General features: G+C 44.7%; 1 protein-coding gene and 1 long non-coding RNA gene across 4 annotated transcripts in view; one reads left to right on the top strand and one right to left on the bottom strand.

The window, feature by feature from the left end:
- Window positions 1-16,731, top strand: part of MROH8 (maestro heat like repeat family member 8) — a 42,595-nt gene that overhangs the window by 11,795 nt on the left and 14,069 nt on the right. Inside the window, 10 exon segments of the mRNA XM_016219326.2 lie at window positions 573-652; window positions 1,383-1,527; window positions 2,590-2,685; window positions 3,825-3,929; window positions 6,326-6,461; window positions 7,942-8,060; window positions 9,029-9,181; window positions 10,689-10,849; window positions 13,309-13,444; window positions 16,059-16,249. Coding sequence (XP_016074812.2) covers window positions 573-652; window positions 1,383-1,527; window positions 2,590-2,685; window positions 3,825-3,929; window positions 6,326-6,461; window positions 7,942-8,060; window positions 9,029-9,181; window positions 10,689-10,849; window positions 13,309-13,444; window positions 16,059-16,249 — 1,322 coding nt within the window.
- LOC107542115 (uncharacterized) overlaps window positions 5,498-16,731 on the bottom strand; it is a 28,553-nt gene continuing 17,319 nt past the window's right edge. For 2 of the 3 annotated variants that reach the window (XR_015714804.1, XR_015714803.1), the window contains exons 3-4: window positions 11,710-11,810; window positions 5,498-9,438 (exon numbers count right to left, since the gene is read on the bottom strand). This is a non-coding gene — a long non-coding RNA (uncharacterized LOC107542115). Of the gene's footprint in view, window positions 9,439-11,709; window positions 11,811-13,685; window positions 16,206-16,731 lie in introns of those variants that run through there. The other variant, XR_001603675.2, reaches the window with a different exon arrangement.

The raw sequence follows: 16,731 nt of genomic DNA on the forward strand, positions 1-16,731 counted from the left end.
TAACACCAAGTTGCCAGCTCGTAGCTGTGATCTTCGTAGTGATGCTGCTGAGATAAGTAGATTTGGGCAACCCCGGGAGGCTGAAGGCAGAGCCTTATCCTTCGTCCCTCCCGGACCATAAAACCCTAAACGTAACTAAACTCCTTGGGGAAACAACGAAGAAGAGCAGCGGGCCCCCAGCGAGACCTGACCAGAACTGGAAATAATCACTAGTAATAAAAATAACGACTAATGGACACTGTCCAACAGCTGCCGAGGGCTTCTAGATATTATGCATGAATTAGCTCATTAGTGCTCACAACTACCCTATGAAGATAAGTACAGGTGAGGAAACCGAGGCCCAGGGAAGGTTGAATAACCTGTGTCAGCTCAAAGAGCTAGGAAGAGGCAGAGCCAGGCCTCAGGGTCCGGCTCCGGAGAATAAACTCCTAGCCTGGCCACTGTCCTTCTGCCTGTCCTGTGGAGCCGAGGGGTAGAGCCCTCTGAAGCCCACCCACATCTCTGATCATTTGGCCTAACGACTTGGCACATTCTCCACTCTCTCTCCTAAAGCTCTTTCCCTCTGATTGCAGATTCTGGTGGAAGAGGAGCCCCTGCATTCTCTCTTCAGCCCTGTGCGCCAGGAGGTCTTTGTCACCATCACTGACCTCAGGTGACACCCATACACCCCCTACACATGTGTTCTGGTTCTTCATTCAGGGCCAGTAGCAAAGCCAACTGACATGTTCCATATTTTTAACTTCTCAAAACTATTTAGATAGAGAAGTGAAAGCCAATTCCATGCTTTGTGTAAGAACTTTGATTTCATGTATGCTACCGTTCGTGTCTGAAAGGCCTTATTGGAGCCTCCTTAGCGTTCAGCTTTGTCCAAAGTATATTCCATGGAAAGTTACTACCATGTCTGCTTCATGACAGAGTTTCATGGTCTAAGAAATTTGGAAGGGCTGTCTTCTGTTTACCTTTCTTGGAGGTTTGTACTGCACATGAACTGATTGAAGATTTTTAACTTGGTTTAACCTGCCATTCCCCAAACTAACAAACGCTCGGCAGAACACACTTTGAAAATCGTACTCGACTGTTTAGACTGTAGCAGGCTTCTCTTCCATGGTTGACCTGGAGGCAAGCCCGGAAGGACGTCGCTCCTGTGACCTCCTGGGGAGGCAGGGAGGGTAAGGAGAGAAGGGTGGAGGCTGAGCCTGAAACTCCTTCTCTAACCTTTTGTAAGATGTAGCTAAGCAGACTGACGAGCGTGCCATTGACCTCTTCCATCGGAATGACACGCCAGTCAGTCTGCCCTTTCCTTTTGGGTCACTTTGATCTCCACGTATCAGTGTCCAGTCCCACTCTCCCCAGCTTACTGTTCCCAAACTGTCTTCTCCTAGTTACCAAGATGTCCATTTGCTCTTTGGCTCTGAAGATCGAGTGGACTTGTTCAGTCTTATCACCAAAAGTATAATCACTCTGCCATCTGAAAAAGCTCTTGCCCAGCTGCAGGAAATCATGCCAAGTGGGTCCTGCAACTCAGAGGTAACTCACACTTTGCTTTCATAACTTGCCATCGCCAGGGTCAGCTGATATTGGCCACTGGAGAGCGCATTTTATTTTTTGGAAGCAGCCAAACACCATTCAAGCCAAGTCTGGTGAACGGAATAGGTGGTTACGTGAAATAGCTTTCCTCTCCTCTTCATTTTGTCTTTCCCTTCCTTCCTTCTCTCCTTGCTCTTGGCTTTAAAATAAGGTGGAGGGTTCATACTCTAAGCAGGTATTTAGGGTTACCATTTGCTAAGCATCACGACAGGCAGCAGAAATAGAGCGGTACCCTCCCGTCCGGGAGCTTACGTCCTAGTGCTGGTAGATACCATATCAGGTGGTAATAGTGCTGTGAAAAAAATGGGGAGGCCGGCCGGGCGTGGCTCAGCGGGTGAGCATCGACCTAGGATCCAGGAGATCAGGGTTTGATTCCCGGTCAGGGCCCATGCCCGGGGTGCGGGCTCGATCCCCAGCAGGGGGCGTGCAGGAGGCAGCTGATCAATGACTCTCATCACTGGTGTTTCTATCTCTCTTCCTCTCTCTGAAATCAATAAAGATATATTTAAAAAACTAAAGCAGGGAAAAGAAGATAAGGAGTACCGTGGGTGGGAGGCATGGGGCTTTTTCCGGGGGTGATCAGGCGACGTTGAAGAGAGAGGGTGTGGCTGTCTCTGGAGGAGAAGCTTTGGGGCAGAGAGAGGAGGAAGTGCAAAGGCCTTGATGTCTCCCTGCCCCTAGTAAACTGGCTGGCAAAGCGACTGCTAGCGGGACGTCATTCCCCTTTGCCTCAAGATGTCAGAAAGGGCCACGAGCCAAACTTTAAAAGTACTTGGATGCCCCTAAGCGATTCCCTAAGTGTAGTTAGAATCAGTTAGCTGTGTTCCCGGTATGTTGGGACATCCATGCAACGTGCACATACATCGTTTCACAAACTGCCTCCCAGTGCTTCTGCGCTGGTTCCGCACCGTCAAATGAGGTCTCAGGATGACGAGGGGAGCCTGACAGTGCAGGCATGGGGCGCGACATGTGGTGGCATCACGTACCCCTGTGCCTTTTCAGTGTCTCTACAGGCAGACGTTTCAGGTGTTCTCTGAGATGCTCCAGAGTTTGGTGGTAAAAGACCCACATTTGGAAAATTTTGACATCGTTTTGAAGGTAAACAGGATATTGGGGAGAACGGGAAACTATTGACTGGTGAAAGTGGAAGAAAACGGGGCAGGATTAAGTTTTAAGAGAGAGCCTTGGGTCAGACTTGGGTTCAAATTCTGACTCGCTGCCATTCATTGGTTATAAATTCAGCAAGGAATGTGATTTTTCAGGGTCTCATTTCTTCACCTTTAAGTTGAGGTAACATTAGGGTACTGAGTAAGTGGCCTTGGGTGCGTGGTTTAAGTGGCCGCTGTATTCCTCACGCCATGATTGCTCACTGCTGCAGAAGGGTTTCAGTCGGTGACCAGAGGACAGGGCCAGCCTCCCGAATGGGAAAATAGGCAGCTGCCTGCCAGGTGAGATTTAACTGTTGTCAATTCCCCCTGCCCCCGGCACTGTCCCAGCACGTGCCATTCCATCATCAGAAATGTACTCGTTGGAGGGCATTTGCCACAGTTCAAGCATCTTGCTCTCCTGGCCCTTTCCCAGGTGCAGATATCCCAGAAAGGGGTAACCCTTTCAACTGTTATCAATGCTTTGTTCCTAAGGACAGAGGGTCATTTATCTTTGCCACGATCAGCCTTAACATTATTTCTCATTTCTCTTATTTTTGTACGTCAACACGGCAGCCAGATCGGGTTCCTCTCCTCTGCCCCATGTGCCTTGCACTCTCCTGCCCTGGCAGCTTAATTCCCGCCGTTTCTCCTTCGTGAAGCTCCTACCCGTGGGCATTAACTTTCCCATGAGGCCTTCCCTGACCGTTGTAGGCAGGCACCGTTTCCCCACCCTCAGAGTTCTATAATAGCATGGCATTAATTTCCTTTCTTTCCAAAGCAGGTTTCAGAAAGCTGAAAACATATAGAAGAGTAGAATAAATAATTGAAGGAGGTGGGATGACGGGAAAATAAATCTGGGAAGTGAGCCCCCAAGGACACTGGCCCCCGATGCCCTAGGTCTCTGTGCCTTGTTTGTCATCCTGCCACTTTGATTTCCAACCGAGACTAGTTTATCATTTAGGGAAATATATATCTTCAGGCACAGTAGTGACATGTGGAACTTCTCTCTCCACGTTTCCTTCCACACAGAATCAGGCGTTATCCCAGACCTTCCCGGTAAGTCATTCAGGCTCCCTTCATTTATCGTAGCACATGGACCCATGGTTACAGTCGGTTAAAGACCACGAGCGGGAGCGGGCCACAGCCAGCGTGGCTCAGGTTCTGAAGTGCTTGTGCATGCATCTCAACTTGAAGGTAAGCAGCCCTGCACAGGAGGGAGGGTCCAAAGCCATCCTATTACCGCCTGTCCCCTCCTCCTGTGACTCCCGGACTGGTGACTCCCTGGTGCTCATGTAATATCATGGCACTTAGCATTATTCACGTGCCTACCCTCTCCTAAAAGTCAGGTGGCTTGAGCCAGACACTGTGTTTACTAATCTTGCAGCCTCATTGCTTAGCCCGAGAGCTAGAACATAACAATAGAGTAAATGATTTTGAATGAATAAATAAATGTAACCTAAAAATACCTGAGGGCCCACAGCGATAGCCACTGCTAACATCTTTTTATTCCTCCTGACTACGTTTTGTGTGTGTGTGTGTGGGGGGGGGGGGGGCCTCTACTTCAGTTCCTTCCAGTTTGTTCTCTATATGTAGTAACAGCTGGAGTAATCGTCTTAAAACCCACATCTCTCTTTTGATCCAGTAATTTCCAACTGTTCTTAGAATACCAGGTCTTGTATGACCTAGCTCCTGCTTGCCCATGTACCCTCCCCGACTCACTCCAGCCACACTGGCCTCCCTCACGGTCCTTAGCATGCAGAGCTCTTCCTGCCTCCTGCCCTTTGCACTCACTACTTCCTCTGCTTGGAATGACCTTCCTTAACCCTTCACACAGCCAGCCTCTCCTCAATCTTGAGTGCTCAGTTTAAATGTTTCCACCTCAAAAAGGCCTTTGCTTACAGATAGATCTACCCTTGTTCTCTGTCTCAAAGCTCTCTTTCCTTCCCGTGGCTTCTTAGAATCAAAGGTTATCTTGCTGGACTATTTCTTTATTGATTTATAGTCCATTTCCCTTTAATAGAATGCAGATTTCATCAGTGATCATGTTTGTCTTGTTTACCACAGCATCCCCAATGCCTAGCACAGAACATGCTACACAGTAGATGCTCAATTAAATATTTATTGACTAAATGCAGGTCAGCTCATGTCCCTTCTCTGCTCAGAGCCCTCCAGTGGCTTCCCAGCCCACATGGAATAAAATCCTTACACTGTCTAAGTTGCCATGTGATGTGGCCCCATCCTCGCCTGCCTCCCATTCCTTTCGCTCTGGTTTACTTGGCTCAAGCCAGCCCAGCCTGCGCGTCCCTCAGAAACACCACACACCGCGCCTTCTCTTTGCACTTGCTGTTCTCTGTCTGGGACGCTTTCCTCTCAGATTCCTGCGTGGCTAAGTCCCGCATTTTAACATTAGTGGGGTCTTCCCTGACCATTCTAACACAGCCCTTCCTGCCCTGCCCTCTACAAGTTTCTTCCTCAACGCATACATCGCCGCTCAATACACACGTGCTATTTGCTCCTTTACAACCCCCAACTAGCGTCTCACCTCCGTGAGCAGGGAGGTTGTCCTTTGTTCACTGCCCATGTCCCCGGTGCCAGTCTCAGCGCCTTCGCTACGCGTGCCGTAGTCATAGCCAGTCCCGGCTTATAACTGACGCGCAGTATTTGTTGATCGGCTGGCTGAGCGAAGGCTCTGCCGGTGAGTGAGGGTGTCACAGGCTCCGCACGTGCTGCTGTGTTGCCGGTAAATCGGTGGTAGAGGTGGTGTTCACAATATTTCAGCGCATTTTTGCTGCCTCGGTCCTAGAAACAGTGGTGCTTTCTCAGCGTGGCCCTTTGCTTCTTGTCTTATGGACGGCTTGAGTTGTGTTGCATGGGACGCTGCATTAGCCCGGAGAAGATTCAGAGCCGAGCTCCGGCGCCTGCCCCACGGCCTGCCTCAAGCACACGGTGACTCTGCGTCCTGAGTGCTAACCAAACTCTCAGCTTCATTTATCTTTCCTACCTGCATTTTTAAATTTATCCCACTTTCTTCATTATTTATTTTAAATTACATTTCTTTTGCTGGGATGGTTTTTGCCTGCTACTTTCCTTTTTTTTTTTTTTTTCATAATAGAGCAAACTGTCAATAAATAAAATTTTAAAGTAGTGTTAAATGGTACACCTCAACTTTGTATCCAACTTTTCACTTAGAAGACTAGTACATTTTCCTACCTTATTATAAATTCCTAGGATACTTGATTCCTAATTATTATATTCATAGAGTGGCTAAACCATAGTTCTCTTTACTACTGGAAAATTATTTTCAATGGGGGGCCTCTAAAAACAGTGCTAGAATGAACATCTTTATATACAAACTTTTTCATGTTTCAGATTGCTTACTTACGTTACAAGTTATCATATTGACTATCATTTGCTGAGTATATTATATCCACACATGTTAAAATTTAAGCCTCAAGAGATCCAAGGGCTGAATGCAACTCTTGCACTTCTCTTGAATAGGTGGTAGAAGTGGAATTACTTCTCAGCAACTTAAATCTAAAGCCACTAAATACACCTGTATTCTAATGGCATTTTCTTTTCTCCCTAACTAGCTTCCACTGCGGTTCCAAAGGCTTGGACACCTAGTGGCTCTGATGGTCCTACTGTGTGGGGACCCACTGAAAGAGGTGGCTGAGGAGGCTGCAGAGGGCGTGCACTACCTGCTGCACATCACCCTGCGGCTGAAGTGTAAGGCGGCCAAGCCCCAGTAAATCCAGCACAATGCAAGCACCAATCCTCCTGCGCCCTCACTCCCCACAGCCTAGAAAGCCTTTTTACAGTAGTTTACAGTGAGAAAGGTACATAGTCCATAGGCAGAGAGGAAGCAACACTGACTTAATAATTAGAATCATACCACTGGATCAGACCCCTCGGTGTCAGCACGCACATGGCCATGGAGTTAAGAGTATCTAAACATGTAGCCCTGTGGACACACTAGGGTGATTAGTTTGGTCAGAAGTTTGGTCAGAAGTGCCATCATTTGGGCCTTTGTTCATTTATTTATCTCATAAATGCTTACTGAGCACTTACTTGGGATACAACAGTTACCAGAATATAAGCGGTCCAGTCCTTATGTAACATAGTCTAGGGGGCAAGTCAAACAATCAAAGAATCAACAAATAACTGTTACTATAAAAAAAAGATAACTGCCATGAAGGGAAATGACAGGGGCTATGAGTAAGAACCCAGTCTAGTGTGGGGGTCAGAAAAGGCCTCTCTGAAGACAATCTGAAAAATAAAGAACATTAGCCAGGTGAACAGGTAAGAAGAGCATGCTGGGTAGAGGGACCAGCAGGAGAAAGGGCTTTTAGCAGGTGCGACGAGCTTGAAGAGTTGAAAAGTAGAAAGAGGGCCATGTGGCCAAGGAATGAACCATCCCAGTTAGAAGAGACTTTAGAAGATATCTAACCAGGCATCCCCCCAGTGCGTGAGTCTCAGCCTACGCTGTCCCCACCAAGTGGCTGACTGAGCTCACTCGTCCCAAGGATAAGCTCCCTGCCTCCCAAAGTAGCAGTCTAACCTCTGGGCAGCTTCGAGTATGAGGACCATCTACCAAGTCACACCGTCAAGGAAGTATAACTGATTGTATTTCAACAAATATTCATGAAGCTCTTACTGTTCTCAAGCGGTGTGCTGGTGAACAAGGCAGACAGGGTCCCTTCCCCTAAAGGGTCCCTCTCCCCTCTAGTTGGAGAGACAGTGTCCTCAGCCAAGGGCTCCAAGACTTCCCATAGATAGATTTCTAGTGAATATGAGAAAAACGAGGCACCATGAGGGAGCATCGGTAGCCTCGATAATCAGCAAAACCGTACACATGAAAAGTTCTGATACCAGAATTATCAGACACAGTACCTGAGCTTCATCGGGAGAGCCCTCGACACTCCTCACCCATGGGGAAGGCGCAGCATGTCTTGGCTGTACTCTTAAATCGCCCAAAAGCTCTGCTCTTACTAAAAACTCTTTTCTTTCATTTTGGCCCTTCTTATATACTGTCCTATAACAGAAGGGAAACAAATCAGCCTTCAGGTTAACTCACACTCCTTCCCCAGGCATTTTTATTCAAGTGAAAAGACAAGAAGGGTGAGATCAACCACATCTGCAGAATCAGAAGAAAGAAAGAAGCCGGAAAGTATCAATATTTTGTCAATATTTTGTATTTTCTTCTCAGATATCACCGAGGACAAGAAAAATCACCTAATCTTGAGAGGAGCAATGAAAAACTGTGAAGAGCTCCTAGAGTTCTACAGTAGTAAACAGCTCTACAGCTGTCCCTTCAAAATCGCCAAGGTAACCAGAATGGCAAAGACGATTAAGACAGCTTGGAACGTTGGAGAGGATGGGAAACAGCCTGAAGTCTCGTACATTTGTCCATGGGGATGTAAAATGATAAAAACACTTTGGGAAACGTTCTGGCAATTTATTATAATGGGGCCAATGCCACTGTTTGGATAGCTCTTCGACAAGCTGTGCTCCCATTAATTCCCCCTAACCCTAGCCAGCCTCTTGGGCACATAAACCCTTGTCACAAAAAGGAGCTGCGGGAGAGTGTAGTTGACCCAAAAAGCCATACGCTTTTTAATTATTTATTCATTGTTCACCAAATACTTAAGCATCTCCTAGGTACCAGGCTCTATGTTAGGTGACGGGGAAAAAAGAAAACCTCCAGATCTTACTCATGTCGGATCAAAGGTATCGGGTCATTTTAATTCTAATTTCGATCAGTTTCCTCATCTGTACAAGGGGGATCTGTAAAAATCGGGATAACTCAAATGCTGTAAGGGCTAAATGAGATGCTCGTATGGAAAACGCTTTGCCTAGTGCCTATCGCATAGTAAGGGCCTAGTCATTATACCTATTACAATCCCAGGAAGGACTTTACACCCTCACGGGTGCAATGAGAAGCAGAATGACACATTCTTTTAATACAGTATCTCCAGACAACGTATTTTAGCTATGCCTGGCTAAAATATAGCACGATGGCTTTTCCTTTAGTTCTGTTCCTGTAAAAGTGTGACTCCTTCTGAGGATCTCGGTAATAAAGCTTCTTTCTAAAAGTCGAGCTATAAAAGGCCGTGCACAGGCCCATCAGTGGGCACTTGAGCCACTTCTAGTTTTTCACCTTTATAAACAAAACTGAAGTAAACAGCATTATACATATTTAAACTCTTCTCTGACTGTTAACGTGGAGTGACTCCTTGTTCAGGGCTCTGTCATACCGCATATCTTGGAAGTTCCTTTTTCCTAAATCATTTCAGATCTTCGAAGTTTTCCTCGATTCAAATGAGCTCTGCCAGTTTGTGCTGACTGTATTGGATGGCCTAAAAAATCTGAAGCATTCCGGCACGCAGCAATTAGCCGGAGAATTGCTGGTATCATTGGTGGAAAGAGCGGAGTCCCGATTTGAGAAGGTAAAAAGCTTCGTGGCCATTTCCTGGGCTTGAAATGATCAGCAAGACCTCTCCTGCGGCTGCAGAGGCCGCTCCTGCTTCTGTTCAGCTGGGAGCTAGTGAAGGCGACCAAGGTCAAAGCCTGAGTCCATTTGGCCAATGTTGAATAGGCATCCTTTGAAGCAGTGTATAACAAACGACCACTATGTGTGCAACTAGGGAGGGACATTTTTTAAAACCTAAGGTGTAGTCCATATTTTCCGGAGGAGTGTTGCTTCCTGGGAAGATATAATTATCATATATGAGAATGGTAACTTCAATTTAGATCCTTACCCAGGTTAATTAACAGCGTCAAATTTTTAAAAAATCAAGCCATCAGTGATCCTAGAGGGGGGCTGACTTAGTAAGTATAAAATGGAGAAAGTTTATGTAAATGTATCTAAAACTGATACATCAAGAAACAACAATGTAGATATGGAAGGGCATGCAGGGAGAGAGAAGAGTGGTTGTCCCTGGAACAGGCAAGAGAGAGCCTTGAAATCCCACTGGACCTTTAAAATTGTGTGTACTTTGATAACAATAAAAAGTAATTTTTAAATGCTATTAAAATAGCAAAGATGCAAAAAGAACAATAAAATGAGAGCACAGTGAGATGGACACATATCAGTTGGGTGCTTTCAGCTGTTAGATCAACTGTGAGAAGCTTAAACCAAGGGTTTATCATCTCATAGAAGAAGTGTGGAAGTAGAGTGCATGTTCTAGGATCGGTCTGGTGACTCAACAGGCATCTTTCCACTTTGCCTGTTTATATAGCCAGAAGGTACTTGCCACAGTTTCAGGCTTTATGACCAGATAAGACAAGACTACCCAGCGAAGAAGAAACATGTTTTCCTTCTGTCCCTTTAATCAAAGAGGAAAGTCTTTCCCAGTAGCCCCCCAGTAGATTTTCCCTCAGGTTTTACTGGCCAGAATGACATCACCTGCCATCCTTAAACCAGTTTCTGGCACTGGTGGTAATGACAGCTGTTCTATATGAGGCAGTTGAGGACGGCCTCTCCAAGATGCTGACACACCCACGGAGCCCTGGCGTCATGAGTTTATGAGCAGGGACAGTGGTTCAAGCAGAGATATGGACCAAAGCCCAATGGCAGGTGTCACTCCTCTGCCAACTCAGAGTCAGAGTGAAAACCCCCAGCTTCCTTGCAACACTAAATTTAGTAGTTAGCCTTATTGTAAAATCAACACGTAATCATTAAGGAAAAATCAGAAAAACATAGAAGCCAAAAAATTAATATCACTCAAAGAAACATTACTGACATCCTCGTATATATGTCCTTCCAAAAACTTACATGCATATACATGCATACAGGTATGTTTTAAGTAGTTTTCATAATAAATTTTTAAAAAAATAATAAAGATTCTGTTTTAAAAGTCACCCCCAGGGCCTTTCAGAAATAACCACAATATCCTCAGTAACTGTCAGTGTCCCTCAGGCTTAAGGTCTTAGTCACTTCTTTTCTCTCTTCAGGTGCCGGAAATTGTGAACTTTATCTGTGCGCAGCTATCCATGGTCAGCCAACCTAGTGTCCGCCAACAAGTCATAACTATCCTGAGTTTTTTTATCTCCAGGCCCAAGTACACAGATACAGTGATCAGCCACCTTCTGTATCATCCAGTCCCGTATGACAGGTAACAGAACCTTGGCGCGGCCTCTGGATTAAACCTGGGCGCGTGGCACATCCCCGAGGATTGCAGAACATGGTCGCCCTCAAAAATCTAACAATATTCTTACAGAGGAGATAAGATACAAATAGATGCCTGCAATATAAATCAGAATGCAGTGCATAAGCATACGGAAACAATCCAACAAACCCAGAATAAAGAGCGTTTTACAAGATGGTTGGGCTGAACTCTTCAAAGAAGCTAATGTCACAAAAGAAAGAATGGTGCTGGGGGCGCTGTTCTGGGTGAAAAGGGAAAGAGAGGCACCCATGCAGCACGTGACTTTGATTGGGCCCTGGTGAAAGGCAAGAGCTGTGATTAAAAATTTTGAGAGAATTTAAATAGAGACTCTATACTAGGCTATTAAGTTACTGTAGTTTTCTTAGGTGTGAAATGAATTTTCTTAGGTGTGTAATACGGTTTATGCAGAAGAATGTCCTTATTCTTAGGAGGTAGATACTGAAGGATTTAGGGGTGAAGGTCATGAAGTCTGCAATGCGCTTAAGAGAGATTTCGCCAAAACGTAAATGTATATATGTATAAAAGAACAGAATCATAGAAGGAACAAACACGATGCTTTTTTTTTTTTTAGGTGAGTGGCTTTCCTAGTTGGAGGCACCCAGGAAGTTCCAGGAGAGGCCCTTACTGGGAAGGCAGCGAGGCGTCAGGAGAGGGCTCCAGGTGCCCCGTCCCCACCACTTTAACCAGAGTAGCACCTCTTGTATCTGCTTTGTAACACTGTGATTCTGGGTAATCATTTAACTTGAAGAAAAGATTTCTCAGCTTTAAACTGTTTGAAAACCACCTTCTTTTTTTTTAATTCTCACCTGAGGATATTTTTTCCATTGCTGAAAGAAGGGCTGCCCCAGCTGAGTTTTTAGTGTGAATCACCAAGTAGACAGTTGGATGGGGGAGTGGAAGAAGCATTCTAGACAGAAGGAATCGTGAAAATAAATTCCAGGAAGGTATGAAACAGTTTAATGAATGCTCATTTGCAAGTGATGGGCAAACAAAAACAATGTCACACCTACAAAATCAGTGTCACGGGACGCGAGCCCCGTTCCATATTTTTAACAAACTCCCCAGATGATTTTTTTTCACTCTAAACTTCGTGAAGGCTTACAGGCCCATGTGCGTGTTTTCCTGATTCAAATGCACTTCCAGCACACTTACAAATGTGCAGAACCAAAAGCATTTTGGAACGCTTCTTTCATAATAAATAGCTTCTTAAGCACTTCATTTACTCCTTTAGGAATTCAGATAAAAACATCGAGAGTAAGTAAATATGGGGATTTCTTAGTTTCACCCCAGAATGAATGCCAATATTCTACAGTCTGTTTCCCCAGTCATGAGCCCTCTCGGTATCCCACGCTGCCTGCAGCCTTCCCTTCAGGCGTCTTTGAGAAACTCGCTTTGTTGAATTCACAGATTACAATTGCCAAAGTAAGGAGTGAGCTGTGGGAATTGTCTTTAAGCCTCTCAATTTTTAGAGTGATTCGGAAAACCACACTTTAGGAAAACACCGAGTCTCGCACACAAAGAGACCTAGGTGGGTTTTGAAAATAAAAGGATGGGTTAAAAGCATGAGCAACCTCCGATCTTCTGCTTCCCTGTACTGCTCCTTCACAGTGCTTATATAACTCAGGCCCTATGTCTGAGTCGGGTAGAAGACAAGGTATTACGTGCTGTCTTTAAGAAGAGACATCTTCTAAAGAAGATGAAAGCTTTATTTCAGGCCTTGACCTTAGCCAAAATTTGAAGATCATACACTAGATTGAATAAGTATGCCTTTGAATGCCTCTGTAAGCTTGGCATTGTGCTGGGCCCGGGGATTCGTAGAAGCCAGGCTTATCCCCTGCCTTCAGAGGAAACGGGTAGACACACCTACAAAGAACTGACAATAACACATGTAAGACTGAGGCAACCTCTGTAAAGAACAAATTTTTAAAGTGTCCTGGGCACTCTCAGGAGCGGCAGGTGAGGAAGCAGCAAAAGCTTCATAAAAGAGGTGACACTGGAGCTGGACCTGGAAGGATTTTGATGGGTAGAGGTGAGTTTTGGAAAGTGCCTTTCAGTTTAAGGAAATGACATAAGCAAAGGGTATGTATAGGGTTTTCAAAGCTCATTGTTTACTTGGTGAAGGTGACTGGTGTGGGGTAACTAGAGCACAGAGTATGAGGTAGGGAAGTTGTGAGACTGAAAAGGTGGGTTAGGGCAAGTTTGTGAATGGTCTTGAAGTCTGTGCTATGGCAATGGGAACTTGGGAATTACTGTTATGAAATCAGATAGTTAAGTTTTTTGCTACCCTGAGGAACTAAACAGCAGGAAACCTCTTATAGATTGGGTTCCAAACAGACTAAACACGTGTGGTCACAATAGGCCTCGGATAAGCCTTTCTCCTGAGCCTCCTTACTCTGGGTTTCTAGGAATCTGGTTGACATGTGGAGAGCGCTGAAGGTGGAGCTGCCCAGCATAGCCGGGATTCTGCCGAGGCTCCTGAGGAAGCTGCAGAAATGCCATAACGAGCCCACCCAGGAGAAGATGGCCTACGTGGCTGTTGCTGTAAGCCATGGAGCTCTCCCCTCCGACTTCAGCCCGCATGCTTCCCTCTTAGGATGACTGTTCCAACACCCTATCTGGAGAGTGTTCCTTTTAGCTCCTCTCCAAGTTTGCTTCTGTCATCCACTTATAAGCCTACGGTCTCACTACCAACTGATTGACATGGAGGGGCTAGGGAGAGGGAAGGAATCAGTACGAGGGAAAGAAATAAACATTCTTTCCCTCATCCTTTATATATATATAAAAACTCTTAACTATGATGATGATGTTATTTATATATATAAATATAATATAAACTTGGGGGGGGGAATTTCAAATAATACAGAAGAATACAAAATAGAAAGCGAAGTTCCTCCTTAGCAGAGGTTTGCAAGCCTTTTCTGTAAAGGACCAGATGGTAATATTTAAATAATGGCTATACCATCTCCCTAGAAATGAACTTTTTAGAAGTGTTTATACATATATGAACTTTTTGGAAATGTATTTGGTATATTTTTATCCCATTTTTTCCCTTTTAAATAGACTTTATTTTTTAAAGCAGTTTTTTACAGCCAAGTTGAGCAGAAAGTACCGCGTTCCTGTGCACTCCCTGTCCCCTACACGCACAGCCTCCCCACTATTACATGCACTTTTTACTTTATTCTCTTGCCTATCAGCTTATGGTTCAGCTTTCCCTGGCCTAAGTTACCATCACACTTTTTTTTAGCTTCTAGAAATATTTTGACATCTCTAGTCTGCTATTTTCTCCTCTGCTATTCTGGTTCTTCTGGGTTTATGCCTTCTTAAAAATCCCCGTAATGTCACTTTAGTGTAGTTTTAGGAGTTAGGGCAGATAAAACTAATTATATTAGTCTATAAAATTGTGTGTGCATATAAATACATATATATATATAAGATCATGATACTTTTTTTTTAAATCCTCACCCGAGGATATTTTGTCCATTGCTGTATCAGAGAGAGTGGAAGGGGGACAGAGACAGAGAGAAACATCGATGTGAGAGAGACACATCAATTGGTTGCCTCCTGCTTATGCACCAACCAGGGCCAGGGATGGAGCCTGCAGCCGAGGCACATGGCCTTGGCTGGAATCAAACCCAGGACCCTTCAGTCCGTGGGCTGTTGCTCTAACCACTGAGCAAAACCGGCTAGGGCAGGACCATGATACTTAAACTGTTTGATGGCCTGCTGTTTTTTATTTAACAGTACATGAACTGCTTTCCATATCTATGTACTAGGTTCTCTGTTCTCTTTTTCATGGGTGCATAGTAATCTAACTTTTTAAAAAATAGGTAATACATGGTACAGAACCATTTACTTTATTATCAAATTTCATATTAGTGAACATTTTGACAATTTTTAAACTTTTGCCATTGAAACAGTGCTGCAGCAAACTTAACCATGCAGACGTAAATTTTGCTATACCGTACATACCAATCATTTCCTTAGGACAAAGTCCACTGAAGGGGAATTTCTAGGTCAAAGGGTGGGCTTATTTAAACTTTTGATTGTTTTCCCAGATGGTCCTTTAGAATGTTGTCACCTGCCAGTGATGTGTGAGAATGCCCGTTCACCCTCACTCTCACCCCTACGGGCCATGTCTGAAAATGCCGGTTCACCCTCACTCTTATCACATGGCCAGTCTTTCCATTATTGCCTAGCTGATAGGTGAAAAATGAACATGTTCTAATTATAATATTATTATTGGTGAGGTGAAACATTTGTATATGTTTTTTGTTTGTTTGTTTGAATCCTCACTCAAGGATGTGTCTTCATTGATTTTCAGAGAGAGAGGAAGGGAGAGACAGAGAGAGACAGGGGGAGGGAGGGAAACATTGATGTGAGAGAGAAGCATGGATCAGTTGCATCCTGTACATGCTCCGACCAGGACTGAACCCACAGCCTAGGTTTGTGCCTGACCTGGAATTGAACCTGCAACCTTTTGGTGCGCAGGACAGTGTTTCAACCAGCTGAGCCACCTGGCCAGGGCTGTATATGTTCTTTAATTGGCTATTTCTAGTTCTTCTTTTGTGACTTGTCTGCTCATGTCCTGTACACCAGTGCCTCTGTTTTAACATGCACACAAACCACAGTCACCTAGAGATCTAATTGAAATACAGATTCTGAGCCGACCGTCTAGGGCAGGGCTTTCGATCTCCATTTCTAACCAGCTTCTAACTGATGGCAGTGCTAATGGTGCGTGGCCCACATTTTGAGTAGTAAGCCTTAACATTGTTTTCTTACTGATATGTGAGAGCATTTTATATATCAAGAATATTACTTTGATGCAAACACTTTTCCAGGTTATTTGTATTCTAACTTTGTTTGTGATAAAGTTTGCCCCCACATTTTATTTGTATGCAGTCAAATATGTTAATAGTTTCTTTTATAGTTTCCTTCTGGATTTCAGGGCTCTCTCTCACTCTCTGGTAACTTTTAATGACCACCTTACTCTGATTCCTTCCCCCCCTTACTTTCATGTCCCTGCACTGAGTACCACCACTGTTCTGCCCATGGGATAGTAGAACCAGAAAGCATGTTCTGGCACAGACAGAAGTCAAGCCACAATAAGGATTAGGGCCACCATGTTCAGCTCTGCTGTGTGCCTTTTCTACCACAGGCAACAGATGCCCTCTATGAGGTGTTTATGGGAAACCAGCTCCGAGAAGCTGTGTTCCAACTCTTTCCTCAGCTTCTCATGACACTGCTCATCCAGATTCACCACAGCATCGGCCTCACCATGTCTGATGTCGCCGTCCCAGCTGGCCTGTACACAGAACAGAAAATGTCTTCAAAGGTCACCCCTCTGTGGTACTTGCCCATTGTGATTTTATTGACCTTACCTAACACTAAGCACTGGGCACTGAAGTGGACACAAGAATGGCCAAGATGTGGTCCCAACTGTGGGAGAGCTTATAGTCTGCTACCCTCATGAGACATCAAGATGAAATGCCCAGGAATTACTCTGGCTCTCATTGGTTGTCCTTGGTTTTATTGGTGTCAAGGTAAATTAGGCTATCTGGGTCCAGGTAGCCTAATAATGCCTAATAATGCAAAATAATGTGCGATATCATGCCAGCTTTTTTTGATAAATCAAATAGAGACAGAGACCAGTAAACCCACCTCCAAAACCATACTGTTCCAAAATTGGACAGTTCCTCATTTCTGCTTTATTGCATAGAGAGGTATTTTTAGTTCCCCATTAGGGTATTAGTAGATACTTCTTAGTGTTTTTGTGGCAAATGGATTTCTTTTAAAGGAAGTGCTATAATGTGGAGTGTTTAAGGACACCT

The sequence above is a fragment of the Miniopterus natalensis genome, chromosome 7 (genome assembly GCF_054644295.1).
Source record: "Miniopterus natalensis isolate mMinNat1 chromosome 7, mMinNat1.hap1, whole genome shotgun sequence".
In the NCBI taxonomy this organism is placed as follows: Eukaryota; Metazoa; Chordata; class Mammalia; order Chiroptera; family Miniopteridae; genus Miniopterus; species Miniopterus natalensis.